The sequence below is a fragment of the Protopterus annectens genome, chromosome 2.part1 (genome assembly GCF_019279795.1).
Source record: "Protopterus annectens isolate FY-2018-M chromosome 2.part1, PAN1.0, whole genome shotgun sequence".
Lineage (NCBI taxonomy): Eukaryota > Metazoa > Chordata > Ceratodontiformes > Protopteridae > Protopterus > Protopterus annectens.
Window position 1 is genome coordinate 723,197,952 of NC_056729.1, and position 16,724 is coordinate 723,214,675.

At 39.5% G+C, this 16,724-nt stretch overlaps 1 protein-coding gene across 3 annotated transcripts in view; it reads left to right on the forward strand.

Annotated features, from left to right (window-relative positions):
• CTSO (cathepsin O) overlaps nt 1-16,724 on the forward strand; it is a 466,290-nt gene that overhangs the window by 326,146 nt on the left and 123,420 nt on the right. For all 3 annotated transcript variants that reach the window (XM_044062445.1, XM_044062444.1, XM_044062446.1), the window contains one exon: nt 5,007-5,170. In XM_044062445.1, coding sequence (XP_043918380.1) covers nt 5,007-5,170 — 164 coding nt within the window. The remainder of the gene's footprint in view (nt 1-5,006; nt 5,171-16,724) is intronic.

A 16,724-nucleotide genomic window follows, 5' to 3' on the forward strand; every position in this document is an offset into this window, starting at 1 on the left:
TCTTTTATGCCTAAGGTGGTATCCAGTGTGGCTCTTAACCAGACAATTCACCTGCCAACTTTTTTCCAAATCCGCAGAACAAGGGGGAGCGGATTCTGCATTCATTGGATGTACACAGACAACTAAGATTCTACTTAAACAGGACAAAATCTCTAAGAAAGTCTGAGCAACTACTGGTAACATCTGCTGCAGGATCAGAGGGGAAGGCTGTATCAAAGCAGACTATTTCTAAATGGATAAGCCATTGCATTCGTTTCTGCTGCTTGCACCATGGTAAATCTGTGCCCAAGGGGATCAGATCCCATTCCACTAGGCCTGCCTCTAATTCAGCAGCTTTTCTGAAAGGGGTCCCTACCAGAGACATTCTAGAAGCTGCTACTTGGAGCTCAGTTTATACATTCACAAAGCATTATCATTTACCTCTCTTCTCTAAATCCAGGGCAGGCTTTGCCACTGCAGTCCTGCAGGGCCTTATAGCTTCTTCTAATGCTGTTTAGTTCCATCCTCCCATACATAGCTTTGGGATTCTACCCAAATGTAATGACTGCAACAGTGAAACACAAAGAACATAGTACAGTTGTGTACACTTACCATAAATGTATTCACTGTTGCAGTCCGGGTTACCCACCTGCCAGCCCCCTTGTCTATACCTTTTCTTTCCTTCACTATACTCAAAAGCCTTTGTGGTGTATTTGCTTTTCGTTGAAGGTAAATTTTTGGTTCTAAGGTGCATTTATATATTTACTGTTTATACATATAATTTTGCTCCCCATTCGAAGGGCACCTGACATCTGGGGCAAGAAAAACTGATTAAAATGGCGTTGGCTGAATGTTTTATAACCCTGATGACCTGACGTCATGGAAGAGGAGACAACAACCGACGCAGGACCCAAGACTTTGTTATTCAGGCTGACTGAGGGCAACCTGCCAGCAGATTACCCAAATGTAATGACTGCAACAGTGAATACACTCTAACATCTACATTTATGGTAAGTGTATACAGCTGTACTTTTCATTTATTTTCTTATGGCTTGCCTTGTTAATGAAGTGTTTGCTAATCTGTTATTGTAGAGGGTAATGGGTTCAAATCCCATTTGGCTGTATTTTAAATCTGGCAGTTGATACATAGGATTAAGGCATGCGTTAAGAAAGATGCGTGTACAAGCAGTGAAGCCCAATAAACTCTCCTTTGACTGGAACAAATATTCCTCAAATCGTAGATAAAAAATCCTTTATTACTTTACCAATGGTTAAAAATGCACGAACAGTTGATCCAAGAAAAGATAAAAAATCCAACTTGCAACATCAAGTAAAATCAAGCGCTTTCACCTGTTGCTGTGACAGGCTTTTTCAAGATGAACCACCTACAAAATCTGCTGTGCTTATATACTAGCTTTTTAAAGTCAATTATCCAATTAAAGTGAATGCAAAGTTAATTACACACAATTTGAACAAAACTTTGCTTGCTACTGCAGTTGCTTTTAGTGACATCATTTTACCGTAATTTAAATCAAAGCTTACAGTGAGCGTATTATCACTCCTAAAGCGCGATAAAATGTGAATAAAAATGAAATACTTGTTCAAAAACATTGCTCTATTGCCTCAATCGTCTAAAACCAAGTAAAAAATAAGCATTGTTAATAAAAAGCCTTTAGGTATCTACAACATAGTTAACAGTGTGCATTGAATTATTTACATTCCCCATGGATGTTAAAAAAATACAACCGTTTGCTTTTTGTCCTATAAATATGTGTATTACGATAATTTTTATTTTATTTTACTAGACTTGGACAACTTCATAGAAAATATTATAAAAATAATGTAAACTGAAACTTACTTAGAATTGCGATGTATGCTGACAGTACGTTACTTTATTTATGTTATTATTTGAAACACTCATAGAAATAATTATATTAAGTTTGAAACATATTAAGTATAAAATTATAAAATAAATCAAATGTAAACATTATAAATACAATTAATTGCTTGTTATTGTATCTTAAAATTTTATGTTATTTTATGGACATCTGTTAAAATAAATATATGAAATGATATTAAATATGTAAATATATAAATATATAAATATAATATTAATTTAAAACTCTATTTAAATATAAATATAAATATAAATATTTAAATATATAAATATAAATATTAAATTGTAAATATATCAGAAGTGTGTAAAAATGTTAAAAATATCTTAGAAAATATCCGTTACTGTACATGTTAAAAACAAGATGTATTTGGCTCGTATTTAATCAGAAACCAAAGTTTCATGCCAAGAAAGGGGGCAAAAAACAAATAAGCCTAGAATGTATGTGGTTGTGTTGACGTAAAGTAGCAATTTGTTTAAAAATTAAATGTTAAATAAACAAATGTTTAACTCCTATCCAACGAACATATCTTTATCTAATCATGAATTTGATATACCAAAAAATTATTACTATTAACAGTTCTATATTAAAATCTACTATATTTATATGCATAAAATACTTAAAAGCTTATCATAGTCACAGTTTTGCCCTCCTTAGTTTAAGAAGACTAGTGATACTAATGGCTTCATTGAGTCCAGGGGCTTTAGCTGCATTTAATTTTAACTGCCAATTCAGTTCTTTAAACTCTATGGAAGTTTCCCAGTCTCCCCCTCTGGGGTTGGGAGGGACCTGTTCAATAACCAAAAATTTTGGTACCATCTTGGGGCAGTTGGCAAGATGTTTAACAAATGCATTCGTTTCTTTCATTTTCCGAATATCATAAAGATGTTCGTAAATTCTTTTACGTAGTGTTCTTTCGGATTTGCCCACATAGAAACTATCACATTCTTGGCAGATACCTAAATAAATAACACCTTTTGAGCCACAATTACAATAACATGTTGATTTTAAGGTAAATTTCCTTGATTTGATATAATAAACATTGGTTTCCATAATAGAAGAACATTGTTTGCAACTATTACATTTGTAAGTTCCAACCTTACCACCTCTGTTAATCATTTGTGGTGGAAGTTGTTTCTCAAACATGTCTTTTAAATTAATATTTCTTGCATCTACAAATGTTGGCCTTTCTGGTATCCATTTCTTAGTATCTTCATTTGAAGTTAAAATGGGCCAAAATTTGCTAACCATGTTTTTTATTTTACTAGTGTCATTATTAAAAGTACAACTAAAAGTGGTGTGGGAAAAAGGGGGGTTCAACCTAACTTCAGACATAGTATTTAATGTTGAAGTAGGCTCTGTACCTATGCCCAACAATGGACTGTATATGTCAGTTCTTTTTGACAAAACTTGTTGATACATTTCTTCTATTAGAATCAAAGGGTAACCTCTCTCAAGAAATAGTTTTGTCAACCTTTGAACTTCCTCAGAAAAACTCTTATCAGTGTTACACATTCTAGAGGCCCTGATAAATTGGCCTTTCACAATGCCTTTTTTCTGTGAGAAAGGATGGGCACTACTAAAATGGAGATATGTGTTGGAGAAGGTTGGTTTTCTATAAATTGAAGACTCAAATATTTGTGATTCCATGTTTTTACACAGTAGCACATCAAGATAATTCATCTGATTTTCATTAATATTAAATGTGAATTTTAGAAAATCAGTAGTCTCATTTATGTAAACCAAAAAAGCATCCAAACTTGTTTTAGTACCTTCCCATAAAATACATATATCATCCAAATATCTTTGGTAGTGCAAGATGTTATTTTTCCAATGTGATGCAAATATAAACTCATTTTCCCAATGACAGAGGACAATGTTTGCATATGCTGAGGCACATGGTGAGCCCATGGCGACCCCTTTGTTTTGCTTAAAAAATTCCCCGTTAAAATAAATAAAATTGTTATTTAAAATAATGTCCATAAAAACTGATAATAAATTAATAATGTTATTACTAAAATTCGAGAATTCAGTTAAAATTTCATTGAACCATTGTATACCAGTATGATGCGGAATGCTGGGAAATAATTCTATTACATCTATTGTGACTAAATAGTTCACTTTAGAGAAATAACTCTCTCTGATGTTTTTCAGGAATTCCCATGAGTCTTTACAAATGTGTTGCATCGAACTAATAACCTTTTTAAGTGTTGAGTCAACAAATTTGCCTAGGGGTTCTGTGATGCTGCCTGCACCGGCAACAATTGGTCTAAATTTAAGTGGTTTTAACCCCTTATGTACCTTGGGTATCCCAAAAATTACTGGTGTAAGAGGCTTGTTAACTATTAAGTAGTTGTGTAGTTTTTCATTAAATACACCTTGTAATAACATATCATATAGGGTGTTTTTGATCCTAGCATATGCAATATTTAATTCATTCAATGAAAGAGTGCTGTACTGTTCTGTATCCTGAAGCATGTTGTAAATAGCTTGTTCGTATTCATTTTTATACATTAAAACAACACCACCCCCTTTGTCTGGTTTCATCACCCGTATTTGCTCATCCCTTAACTGCTTAATGAGGGTGTAAGAATTTTGGGATAAGTTGCATGCTGAAACCCTCTTCTTAGGTAAAAGGTTAAGGCATGCGTTGTTAAGACTACTTACTGTAGTACAGGGTTTGATTTCCTCGGTTTCATTTGCTTGCTGTGTAACTTTGAACAAGTCTTTTAATCAGACAGTACTTTGGGGCAATTGGGAATTTGTCCGGGCTAGTTAATGGTCTCCTGGACTGCAAGCCTATTAACTTCCCTGAACCTGTCTAGCTCATCTTGTTAAGCACACAACTTGAAGCCTATATTACTATGTTTTTATAGTCCTTAAAGCAATACCTGTCTGACACCTTGATTAGTTATATAAGCAGAATACAGATAGATTTCCACGATAAAGCATTTTTAGTCCTACAACACATTTGTAATTAATTTATTGGTGGTTTGTTGTAGTGTTAAAATGTCTTTAAGCAAACTAGTTATCCCTACCATATTAAGGCACACGATCTAACTGAATGTATGTATTGGTTTCAGCAAGAACTTATCATTCACATCTTTAATACAGCAATTTTTCTTTTTGCAGTGCACAGGAGGAAGAAATGGCTCAAAAACTCATGGATTCCGGCCCCCTTGCCGTAATAGTAGATGCAGTCAGCTGGCAGGACTACCAGGGAGGCATCATACAACATCATTGTTCCAGCAGTGAAGCCAATCACGCAGTTTTGATTACTGGCTTTGACAGAACAGGTAATTGCCCATACTGCAATTAGTAGTCCTAGATCCCCAACAGAAGTGTCAATTAACAGGTAGCACAGATTTTGTACAGTAGCAAAAAAAAAAAAAAAAATGGTATAAAATTATTGCCTTTCTTTATCTAGATCTAACCGTGGCTAAATAATGGACTGCACAGTGTGAAAACGCAATGTCATTTTGTTAAGGTTGTTTATTCACAATACCAACTTTATCCATTTAGGGATACCAACTTTATCTATTTATGGGTCATGGGGAGCCATCATGCAAGCAATAAGGCAAGAGCTGTTCCTTGTTAGGATGCCAGCCTGTCACAGAACATACATCACAGACCACTTGGAGGATACACTTCACCAATGTCATGCATTGGGAAATAAGCCCCCCCCCCCCAAAAAAAAAAAAAACACTGCTTGGACATTCAGACATTCACAGAATGTGTACCACAGCTAGAAGTCAATAATGCAGGGAAACTACATTACATTTGCCAGTATATGAAGAAATTACTGTTTGCTTGGTGGTATCGCTGAAGAATTCAGAAGTAATGCTGGGTGACTCCAGTTCATATAAGTAGGCGCTATGGCATTCTTGGATCATAGAGGGCATTCTGTAGCTAGCTAGACTATGGTAAGGAACTTTGCTGATGGTAAGTTTGACATGAGCTAATGGCTTATTTATTCAGAACCTCTCTGTGTCTGGCTTGGACACCTATGACTACAAGACTTGGACTGCTTCTAAAACCATCTAGACCTTCAAATCTGATATATTGTACCCCCTTCGAATGACACTAAAAGCGAAGTCAGTTGAAGTTGATTATTTTTTGCTCACATTGAGGCATCGTCCTTGAGGAAAGTAAGATGCTGCTCAGTGCTAGGCTCTTCATTTAATCCAGGGCAATACATCTATAGTCATTTGCAGCCACACTACATGTATTATGACAGTCTCGTACTGGTACTTGCTGTTCAAGGGCTTGTGCATGTATGTTCTTATGAATAGTGGTATCAGACAAGCAACTGACTGTTACCCTCTTCTACTTAGCCTGGGAGTGATGCATGAGTATGTCTTACAATGGTCACTGATGACTGAATTGTTTGGTTGGGTATATGCCTGCCTTATGGGTTCCACATTTGAGATATTGGGACCCCTAGTTCTATGCGAGGTGGTAAGATTTACAGACTCAGAGTGTTTCAGAGGGGGTTTAATAGCCTTGTTGCATTTTGGACAAGTTTGATTTGGATAAGTTAAAATTTAGAACCTCAGTATATGATAAATTGTGTTTATGTGGACTGTGAGAAGGTGTGCTGGTCATTATATCTGCAAAGCGGATTTTCAAAACTCTTACTGTTCTGTGCAGAGAGGCTTACCTCACAATCCAGAGGGGCAAGGTTCACCACCAGAAAATATTCTTCCCAAAGTTTTGCTCTCAGTTTTAACTTGGCCAGTATATTCACGTCACAGCATCTTTAGAAAGGGAAGAGGAGATTGTATCTTTTACAATTCTGTCTGCATAGACTATTGAGCATAAGGAAATCAGTTGTTTATTTTCTTTGTAATTTTCAGAGATTTTTTTTTTGTAGTTTGCCTGCCAAATGTTGTCTGTATTGATCCTGTCAGTAGGAAGTAAGTATGACCTTGAGCCACTGAACTTGGACGTTTCACCAGAGAATGGAGAAAACTAGTTCTTGCAGTGCATTTCATCTGGATTCTTTTAATGCATTTTCAGTATTTCAGGAACATGTCTGTGGTAGGAGCACAAAACAATGGACCTCTACTATAGAATTAGAACATCCATCGAGAGATGTGCTTTCACTAATTCTACTATGAAAACTTGTCTTTTTGCCACTGTCATCAGTTTTTAATATGATAAAATACATATTTTTTTAAGAGAAAAGCTAAGTGATGTATGAGTCAATCCGCATTCGTGAAGACGTGGTAGCCTGAAAAACAGCACTATAATGTAAGAATGCATGTGAAGTATATGATAGATGTTAAGTTGTGTTAAAAAAACCTTTTATTGTTTTATAAGTTAATTTATTTAGATTTCCTGACAAAAAATCCCTCTTCTTTTTAATTTTTTAGTCAAACCGGTACTGGCCCAAATGTTACATAGTCCGTCTCAACTCAACACGTTCTGTCCCTCCCACACCCCTGTTCCTCCAGAGCTTCAGAACCCACAGAGCTTGAGTTGGAGTCTGGATGGTTGGGGTTACTTACTACGAGGACGGATACCCTCTTTTTCTTCTACTCTCTCCTCTATCAGACCCTCTGGGGGAGAGCTTCCGGTGGCTTCCTCCGAGGGTCTCCCGGCATGGTGAGGGGTCGAACTTTTCGTCGAATCCCGCTTCTTCCCTTGGAGCCTTTGGGCTGGTGAGCCTGCCCATCATCCCTCGGCCCTTTCCTTTCGTGGTCCCTGGAGTTCCTAGCTCTTGAACCGGTTTCTCCGGACCTGCCTGGAGGGGAGCATTTATCCTTCAGTCATTCCCCAGTCTCCTCCCTCCCTCCTCATCTCTGTTGACATCTCTGCCTTGCTACAGGACCCAGAGATCAGATCCTCCGCCTCAGGTTTCCCTCAATTCCCCCTCTTCGAGATTTCCCCTCTCCGGGGATTTCCTCTCTAGGAGGAAGGACTTGTAGAAGGAAACATGTAGACTCCCCAAGTCTGTCACTTGACTGACTGACTTTGATGAGTCAAGGATCCCTAGATCCTCCCCTCTGAGGATCTCCTTCTCAGACATCCTAGAACTCCTTAAAAACAGGAAACTGGCCACCAACAAATCCTCTGAGGATGAGTCAGTATACTAGAGGCGTTTGCAGGTGTGCCAAGCTCTTAGATCGCCTGATTTTCTTGTGTGATTTTTTTGATCCCTTCACAAATTCCTTCACAAATTCTCCCTTTTGTTGTTTGCTTGTGGTTTGACCAGCAAAAAGAAACCGTGCGAACAGACGGCACTCTTTCTGGCTTTCTGCTGTTTTTTGCTTCCCTTCTCCCCTCCTACACCTTATCTAAAAGGAAAGGTGGGAAATGTGTATCAGAAGAATCCAAGGTCCTTGATTCGGACGTTCGTGTCGGTCACCCAAAGGCAGAGGGGTAACAAACAACACAAACGCCTCACAGGGGGAGGAAAAACCAGAAACAGAGAGCCTCTCTGACAAGCCTTTCAGCATCCCTGAGATGTTTTGCCGGGCTGTCCTCCTTGGAGGCAGTTTGGGAAGATTATCATCACCCCCCAGCCCGCATTCCCCCTCACTCAAGACAGCATTCCAACAAGAAAGTACAGGCCAGAATGGTGCTATCTCATGCCTCGCAGTGGTCTCTCAAGCACAATATAAGCGGAAGAGTGCCCCTGTTCAGGCTCCTCTTTCTTAGCGAGATTTTTTTCATGCAGGCTCCTCTCAGTCAGAGTTCAATTGGAGTTGCTATTTCCAATTGCTATTTCCGATGGGATAGATCATAATATTATATCCCATTAGGCTCTGCAGGGCCTTCTTGAAGGAATTTTTCCTAAAAAAACCAATCAAATCTCCTCCTCCTCAGTGGGATCTAAATTTAGTGCTGACACATCTTGATTCTTCCCCCTCGAGCCAGCTGCTTCTTGTTCCCTGAAATATCTTTCTTGGAAAACTTTCACAAAGGCAGAGTATTGAGAACTAACAACAACAACCTTTGCCTAAGGTCTTCAAAGAACACAATTTTTGAATCAATCATTGATCCTGTGTATTTTCGCTACATTATCTTGATCCACCGTCAACTTAGATATTATTTGGACAGAACAAAAAATTTAGAAAATCTGATCAACTTTTGCCTTCCTCTTTCTTCGGTCATCTCTGAAATTTTATCTGCTCAGGAAAAAAAGCTGTGCTCAAACCTAAAGCAACATCAACTAGGGACTTAGCTACTTCTACAGCTTTTCTCAAAGTTTGTTCCATTGAGCCACCCAGGATAGAGGTGTCATATACTCTGTCAAAGTAAAAGAAAAGGCGGTTAAGTAAAATATGCTCCTTACCTATAATGGCTTTCAGTGCCTCCTAGGACACTTTTCTTCTAAATGCTGTAACTTATAAATTTCTAAAGCATGGTCACAGTCTCCCTCTAAAAGCAAAACTACCTTTACATGACAACCCTGTTGAACTCAGATGTACACAGGACAACAGTTTCTGTCCAGTACTCCCTCCACTTAAAACTGCTGTAGGTGAGAGAGCCTTCTGTGCTTTGGGGCGTGCTATCTGGAACCACCTGTCTACTGTTATCAAAAAACTAGAAACTATTAAAAGCTTCAGTCTCCTCTAGTTTGGGACCTGCTGTCTGAACCACCTGCCTAATGATGTCAAAAACATAGACCCCATTAATCACTTAAGAGATGCCATAAAAAGAATCTTACCAAAACAATGGTTAGGTAACTTGCCACCCCATAGGGTAGAATAGCTATTAAAATAGTTTTAAGAAAGTTTTCTCAGTCTCCTAATGTGGAATTTTGTACGTGTATATTGGATATGTATAGAGCCAAAAACTCTCATCAACACAACTAAAACTACACTTGCCACTACTTCTCTCCTCCGTACACTTTTTTTTATGGCACTCCCATCCTTTAACTTTCAGGCATCACAAAAATCCAAATACCCTTTTCATAACCCACCACTGTATAGCGCTAAAAAGGCTAAATTGGTTAGAACTACCTCCTCAACCAACATGTACACAGCTTCTTTCCACCAATAAAATTATCCAGCATCCATCTTCTTGTCCAACACTAAGTAACATTGTAGACAACTATGTTCCCAATTGGTCTTTATGATCCAGTGACCAACTGCTGTCTGTCCACAAGCCTATCAGATCTGCTGGGCATTGCCTCTCTACTCGTATCATTTTAGCAAGGTGTGGAACTCCTTACCTGTATTCATTAAGTCAGTACCCTCCATACTATTCTTCAACACCAAAATAAGCTATATCCCCTAATGTGAACAAGTGCTTATTAAAACCTTGTTCCTCCTTACTTTCCTGTCTTCACCCACTTCCTTACGTTTATCAGTTTCTTTCCTCTGGCTTTCTCTCTAAATATACAGTAAGCCTACTTTTCTCTCGCTTCATATCACAGTTCTTTTTTGTATTTTACTAAGTTACATTTAATTTCTGCATAAACTGGCTAAAATGTCTCTCTAAATATTAAGTCATTGTCATATAACTTGTGTCTATTCTTAACCAAGGTTTTCAGATAATTTGGTACAATTATTTAAACTGTAGTTGTTTTTGTATTATTTTTAAAGATTGTAAAATTATTGATCTCAAAATGTTTTATAATACTTTGGAACTTTTCTTCCCAGGCCTCTGTTGAAAATGGACTCCTACCCACTTGGACTTTAGCAGTAATCAAATATCATTAACTAAATATGTAAATAAATGTATGTGCATGATTGCAGTTTATTTTATGCATACCTTGACTTTTATTTTTTTCCTTTGTACCTCTGCTGATACACTCTTGACTGGATTTTCTTATTTGTATCATGTCTGCATTGGATGTTACATTATGTACAAAGTGTTACCATTTACGCATTTTGTACATGTTATTTTTGATAAGTAAGATTCTAATGTATTTTCGTTTGTTGGAGTTTATGTTGTGGTTGAAAAGGGTCAATTAAATCAGAACACTTAAACCCAATGAGCAAATAGTAGTAAATAAATGCTGAATTACACACTGCAGCACATATAAAGGCTTCATGTGTGAGCATTTAAGTCGACAGTGTGTCAAGTTGCCCTAAGACTTAGTTTCAGCACTCCTTCACCACATTGTTGTTGCCTAAGCAGTCAGATGTTGTAGTGACATCATGCAGTGGTTCATGTGGCTTCAGACTTGGCTGGCTTCATATACCAATTAGAATATAAAATAAGTGTCAGTTATGTATAAAATAACTGGATGTCTTCAGGTGCCGTAAGTAAATGAAGCTGTATAGTACATCTGTAGCTGCTTAAAGCATTGTTTCCCTACACTGTGCACATACGTGTCATCAAATCCTCTAAAGCTAGCTGTGAAAACAGAACTGCAGCAGACAGTAAAGAAAACCACAAGGTCATATACAGTTATGTAAAGAATCTCCACAGCAATACCCAGATTTGCTCTGAGCTACTGCACAATTGTACCTCCTATACCGAGCCAACAGAAATTGTCAATATACTGGCCGACAGATTCAGTGCCAACTTTACCCCCCCCCCCCCCAAAGGACCAATCACAATACCAGTAGGCTGCCAGGCACCAAGTATTACTGCTATACAGGTTAAAACAGCACTGTTCAAGGCCAAGAATATAGCTTCTATGGGACGTGACAATATCCCTGGCTGTGTTCTACATGAACTACAGAGTGAACTGGCACCTCACTTGTGTGCCCTTTTCAATCACAGCCTTGCCTCAGGCTTTGTCTCTACCGAATGGTGCACTGCTGCAGTCATCCCTCTGCACAAAGGAGGAGTGACTACAGACCCTGGGAACTATTGCCCCATTAGCCTGACGTGTCTGATATGCAAAGCTATGGAACGCATCATCATAGACCTAATAAACAAGGAAATAGGGAATCTCCAAACTCTGGATCCCACACAGTTTAGTTTTGTAAAGGTTGATCATGCCTACTCAACTTGATTGACTTCTTGGAGTCGGTCACCAGAGCTGTGGATGAAGGCAAGGTGGTTCATACAACACCATGACCAAACTCCTCCTTATTCCACAATGTTCTACAACCATGATCCAAATGTAACTGCAATTCTGTTCTTCAAGTAACACAAAATAACCATGTAGTAAAACAGTAACTTTATTCTAGCGCCTTGGTGTAACCACCTTCAAGGAATAAAGCAGTTACAAAAAACACACTTTTTTTATATCGAACTTTGCTTAATTAATTAATTGAATGTAATTTAATCAGTTAAAACAGCAATACATTTAAAGCAAACATTTCCATTGTAACTCATTATTCAATCCCGTAGGAACTAAAGTCTTCTGTTTTAATACATTCTTATTACCTTCCATATGTTGAATTTGTTCCAAAATAGTGCCATGCAACAAATTACCATCACTGTTATGGTAAGCTTTCAAATGTGAGGATATTATTTTACCTTCTTTTTGATTTTTTACATCTCTTAAATGCTACATAAGTCTAATACAGAATTTTCTTTTAGTCTCCCCTATATCATATAAATGACAAGGGCAACTTAAAGCATATATTACTCCTTTACTTTCACAGGAAAACATTTCCCCAGGTACAAATTTAACATCAATTATACTATGAAGTGTATTTTAATAATATGTGTACATATACTACATTTATTACATCTAAACGTTCCCTGTCCTAATAAAGGTCTTCCAATTTCCATCTTTGGCATAATAAAGTGCCATGAACCACCATGTCTTTTATGTTTTTACCTCTGCTGTATGAAAAAAATGGTATCGTAGCTAAAATAGTTGCCAAGAATTTATCTTGCATTAAATATTCCCAATAATATTTAATCATATCCGGCATTGTCCTGCTCTTAATATTGTAGACTGATGCATAATATATTGGGTCCTTTATGATGTTCATCGTGTTTCACTGTTGCCGTCATGACTGTAGTGTTCTTCCCTGCCGGCAGTCAGCCCTCCGTCGGCCAGAATCCCAAAGTCTGGGTCCGGCGTTGGCTGTTCAGCCATGCTCCTTGACGTCAGAGCGCCAGGAGTACAAAGCTGACAGCCGACTCCATCTTCTCCAGTCTTTCTTGCCGTGCGGTGATAGCAGTATCGCAAGTGCCGGTCGGCTGACTCCTGATGATTTTTTCTGATAAACTTCAATCCGAAGATTTTCTTCTCCACTCAAAGCTAAGTACCCCGTTGGGGAAACTTTTTTCTTGCTCCACTCCGATGTCAGAAAAAGTTAATTGTATTTCATGTGAGAAGCAAATACCTCATAAGGATTTTCATTCTTACTGTATTCCTTGCTTAGGCCCTGACCACGACGTAGCTAGTTGTCGGATGTTCTTCATCTCACATTGCTGCAGTCCTTACTTATGGTTAGTCCGCTGTCCTCGGTCGGCCCGAATACCAAAGTATTAGGCTGACGTCGGTCATGGGCGCTTAGTTCTGACATCAGAGCGTCAGGGTATAAAGGCGCATGACCGACGTCATATCCTCAGTCTTTTTTGCCGCATGGTCCGATGCAGAAGCAGCGTTGCAAGTGCCGTTCGGCGTTCTGAAATTTTTCGTTTTCGGAGTTTCAGACCGATACCAAGTTGGGCTAAGTACCCGTTAGAATATTTTTGTTTTTCTTGCCTCAGTTACTTACCGGATGTCAGAAAAAGTGAATAATTGTATTTCTTGTGGGAAACAGATACTGCATAGGGATTACCACTCGCTTTGTATTCCTTGTTTGGGACGAGCACGGCGTAGTCGGTGTCGATTTTGTGCTAGGTTTAATAAGCGCACTATAAAACGAAGGTTAGATTGCGCTAGGTTAGTCTTTGGCAAGAGGTGTAATTATAATATGCCGTCAGATGTTCCGACGCCCGCTTCTACTAAGAAGCGCAAAGACAAATCTTTAAAGCCTAGGCAGGATGATTCGTCCGTTTCGGACGCCGGACCTTTAGACGCTACAGCTGAACAGGTGGATCCGGCTGAAGTTTCTGTTGAGTCCCAGGGGGAAACTTTGATTTTACAGGATGTGGCCTCTCAGGAGGCAGGTCAGGCTGAAGGGGCCTCTCAGGTTACTATTCTCCCTTCTATGCCTAAGGTGGTTAGGCCTTCTGCTACTGTTTCTAAGGCTCCTTCTAAGGGCAGGTGTCTTGCCTTCCTCTGGTGTCAGTTCTGGTTCTTCAGGGGTTGTGCCTAAAAAGCACATGCTTAAAATGGCAGAGGATTTGATTGCTTTAATTAGAGGTTCTATTCCCCCTCCTGATAAAAGGCCCAGGATGGAGCCAGAGTTGGAAAGTTTGGGGCAGGCCTCAGATGATTCAGAGTCTTCTGCTGAAGACATTCAAGATTTCCCTCCTTACTCTGATTCTGATGCTGAGGATTCCACTCCTTCTGCTTCTCCTCCAGAGGATTTTTCATTTTCAGAAACTCTGCATTCCATGAGGGGGCATTTTCAGTGGGAGGGACAGGATTACTCTGATTCACGGAAGAGACTTAGGGAGTTCTTGTTTTTACCACAGCATAGACCCTTAGCTATACCTCCGGTTTTGGATGTTGTTTCGGATGTTTTTTCGGAAGCTTCCCTTAATCCAGATTCTGTGCCTCCTGCCCCAGTTAAACCGGACAGGTATTACAGGGTGCCTGAGGCTCATAAATATCTGTATAAGAGTCCCAGGGCGGACCCAGAAACTATTAGTCAGGGGCCTAAGGGTGTTAGAGCCTCTGTTGTTAAGAATCCGGTTCCTCTGGATAAGGAAGCTAGAGCTTTGGATAGATGGGGTAAGAAGGTGTATACCTCTTCTACTTTAGCAATGAGAGCTTTGAACTGCCAGTTTCATATGTTGAAGTATCAGAATTTCCTCCTTTCTCAGCTAAGGTCTAAAGTAGATGCTTTGGCAGAGGGCATAGAGTGTAAAGAATTGCAGGATTTAGTGCATGTTTCTGAACAGGTGGGTAAGCACTCTTTGCAATGTGGTTTTGATGCTTTACAGGCTTCTTCCAGGGTGGCTGCCACTGGTTCAGTTATTCGTAGGCACGCCTGGCTTAAGGATCAGAATTTGTCTGAGCATGTTAAGTCTAGAATTCTGGATGCCCCTTTACAGTCTGAAGTTTTGTTTGGTCCTCCTGTGGAGTCAGTTTTAAAGAAAATGGAAGACAAGGCTAAGTTTATGCAGACTGTTAAAGATTTTTTGCAGGTACATCCTCCAAAGTTTAGTAGAAATTGGCCTACTAAGAGGTGGACGTACCCTTCTTCTGATTCTCAGTCTAGGGGTAGATCTAGACGTGGTAGGGGCAGAGCTCAGAGTACTTTCAGGCCGAGACAATGGAGTTCGCCTGCTCAATCTGCTGGTGAGGGCAGGGGCCAGTCCTTTCGTAAACAGGCCCAATGACCTACATTTTCAGCTGCCAGATTCTTCTTGCCTGGCGGCTCCTTTAGGAGGAAAGTTGGCTCTTTTCAAGCAAAACTGGCATTTAGTCACCCAGGACAAATGGGTATTGGACATTATAAACCGAGGTTACAAGTTCTATTTCCATACCATGCCTTCTTTCAAAGGCATGCCAGACGTCCCTCTTCGGCAAAGGATAGAGGCTCGCAGACAAATTTCTGTACTTCAACTAGGAGCTATACAGCCAGTTCCTCTGTCAGAAGTGGGCCTAGGTTTTTATTCTCGCCTGTTTCTAGTTCCAAAGAAAGGGAACACGTGGAGACCAATTTTGGATTTATCTCTCCTCAACACTTACCTGGACATTCCAAGGTTCAAGATGCTGACTTTACAACAACTTTTACCTCTGTTGGGAAAAGATCACTGGATGGTTACTCTGGACCTCAAAGAGGCTTACCTTCATGTTCCTATCAGGCCCAGTTGCAGGAGGTACCTGCGTTTTCGTGCTGGAAATTTACATTATCAGTTCTCTGCATTGCCCTTTGGCTTATCTACTGCGCCCAGAGTGTTCACAAAGGTTCTGGCTCCAGTGATAGCATTTTTCAGACTAAGAGGAATACAGATTTATCCTTATTTGGACGATTGCCTGATTATTGCACAAGAAAAGGACGAACTTCTTCATCATCTACAGTATGTGATGGCAGTGTTAAGATGCCTAGGGTATTCTGTGAGCGAAACAAAGTCCAGTGGAGTGGCCTGTCAGGACATGTGCTTGCTGGGTGTGAGAGTGAATACAGCTTCCCAGATGGCCTTTTGACCCCGGACAAACAAAGAAGCCTTTCTCTTTATTTCCATCAAATGTCTCTACGGTCCAGGCTGACTGCAAGGACAGTCCTTCAAGCCTTGGGGTTCATGGCATCTTGTATTCTGGTGCTTCCCAATGCCAAATTGCATATGAGGAAGCTTCAATGGTATCTCAAAAATGTATGGACACAGCACTGCCAAGATCTAGACACTGTCATTCAGATAATACCTTGCATTCAGAAGGAGTTTTTGTGGTGGGCTCAGGAATGTCACCTAAACAAGGGACTCTCTGTGACCCGGCCAGAGGCGAGTCAAATTCTAACGACAGATGCCTCGGACAAGGCTTGCGGAGCACACCTCAATGGAAAATGGGTGCAAAACATGTGGCCTGTCAAACTCCAACATTTGCATATCAACTTGAAGGAAATGTTAGCAGTCCAGTTTGCATTGATGGCTTTCAAAGATTTACTTCACCCAGGGCAGGTGTTGATTCAAACAGACAACACTACTGTCATGTGGTACATCAACAAGCAGGGGGGAACCCATTCTTACCCTCTTTGCAGGCAAGCGATGATTCTGTGGGAAACTGCTCTCAATCTACACCTCAATCTTCAGGCAAGGTTTCTACCAGGAGCACAGAACTCCTTAGCAGATGTATTGAGCAGACAAATAGTGGATCCTCACGAATGGAAATTGGATCCTCATGTATTTCAACAGTTGACAGTGTTA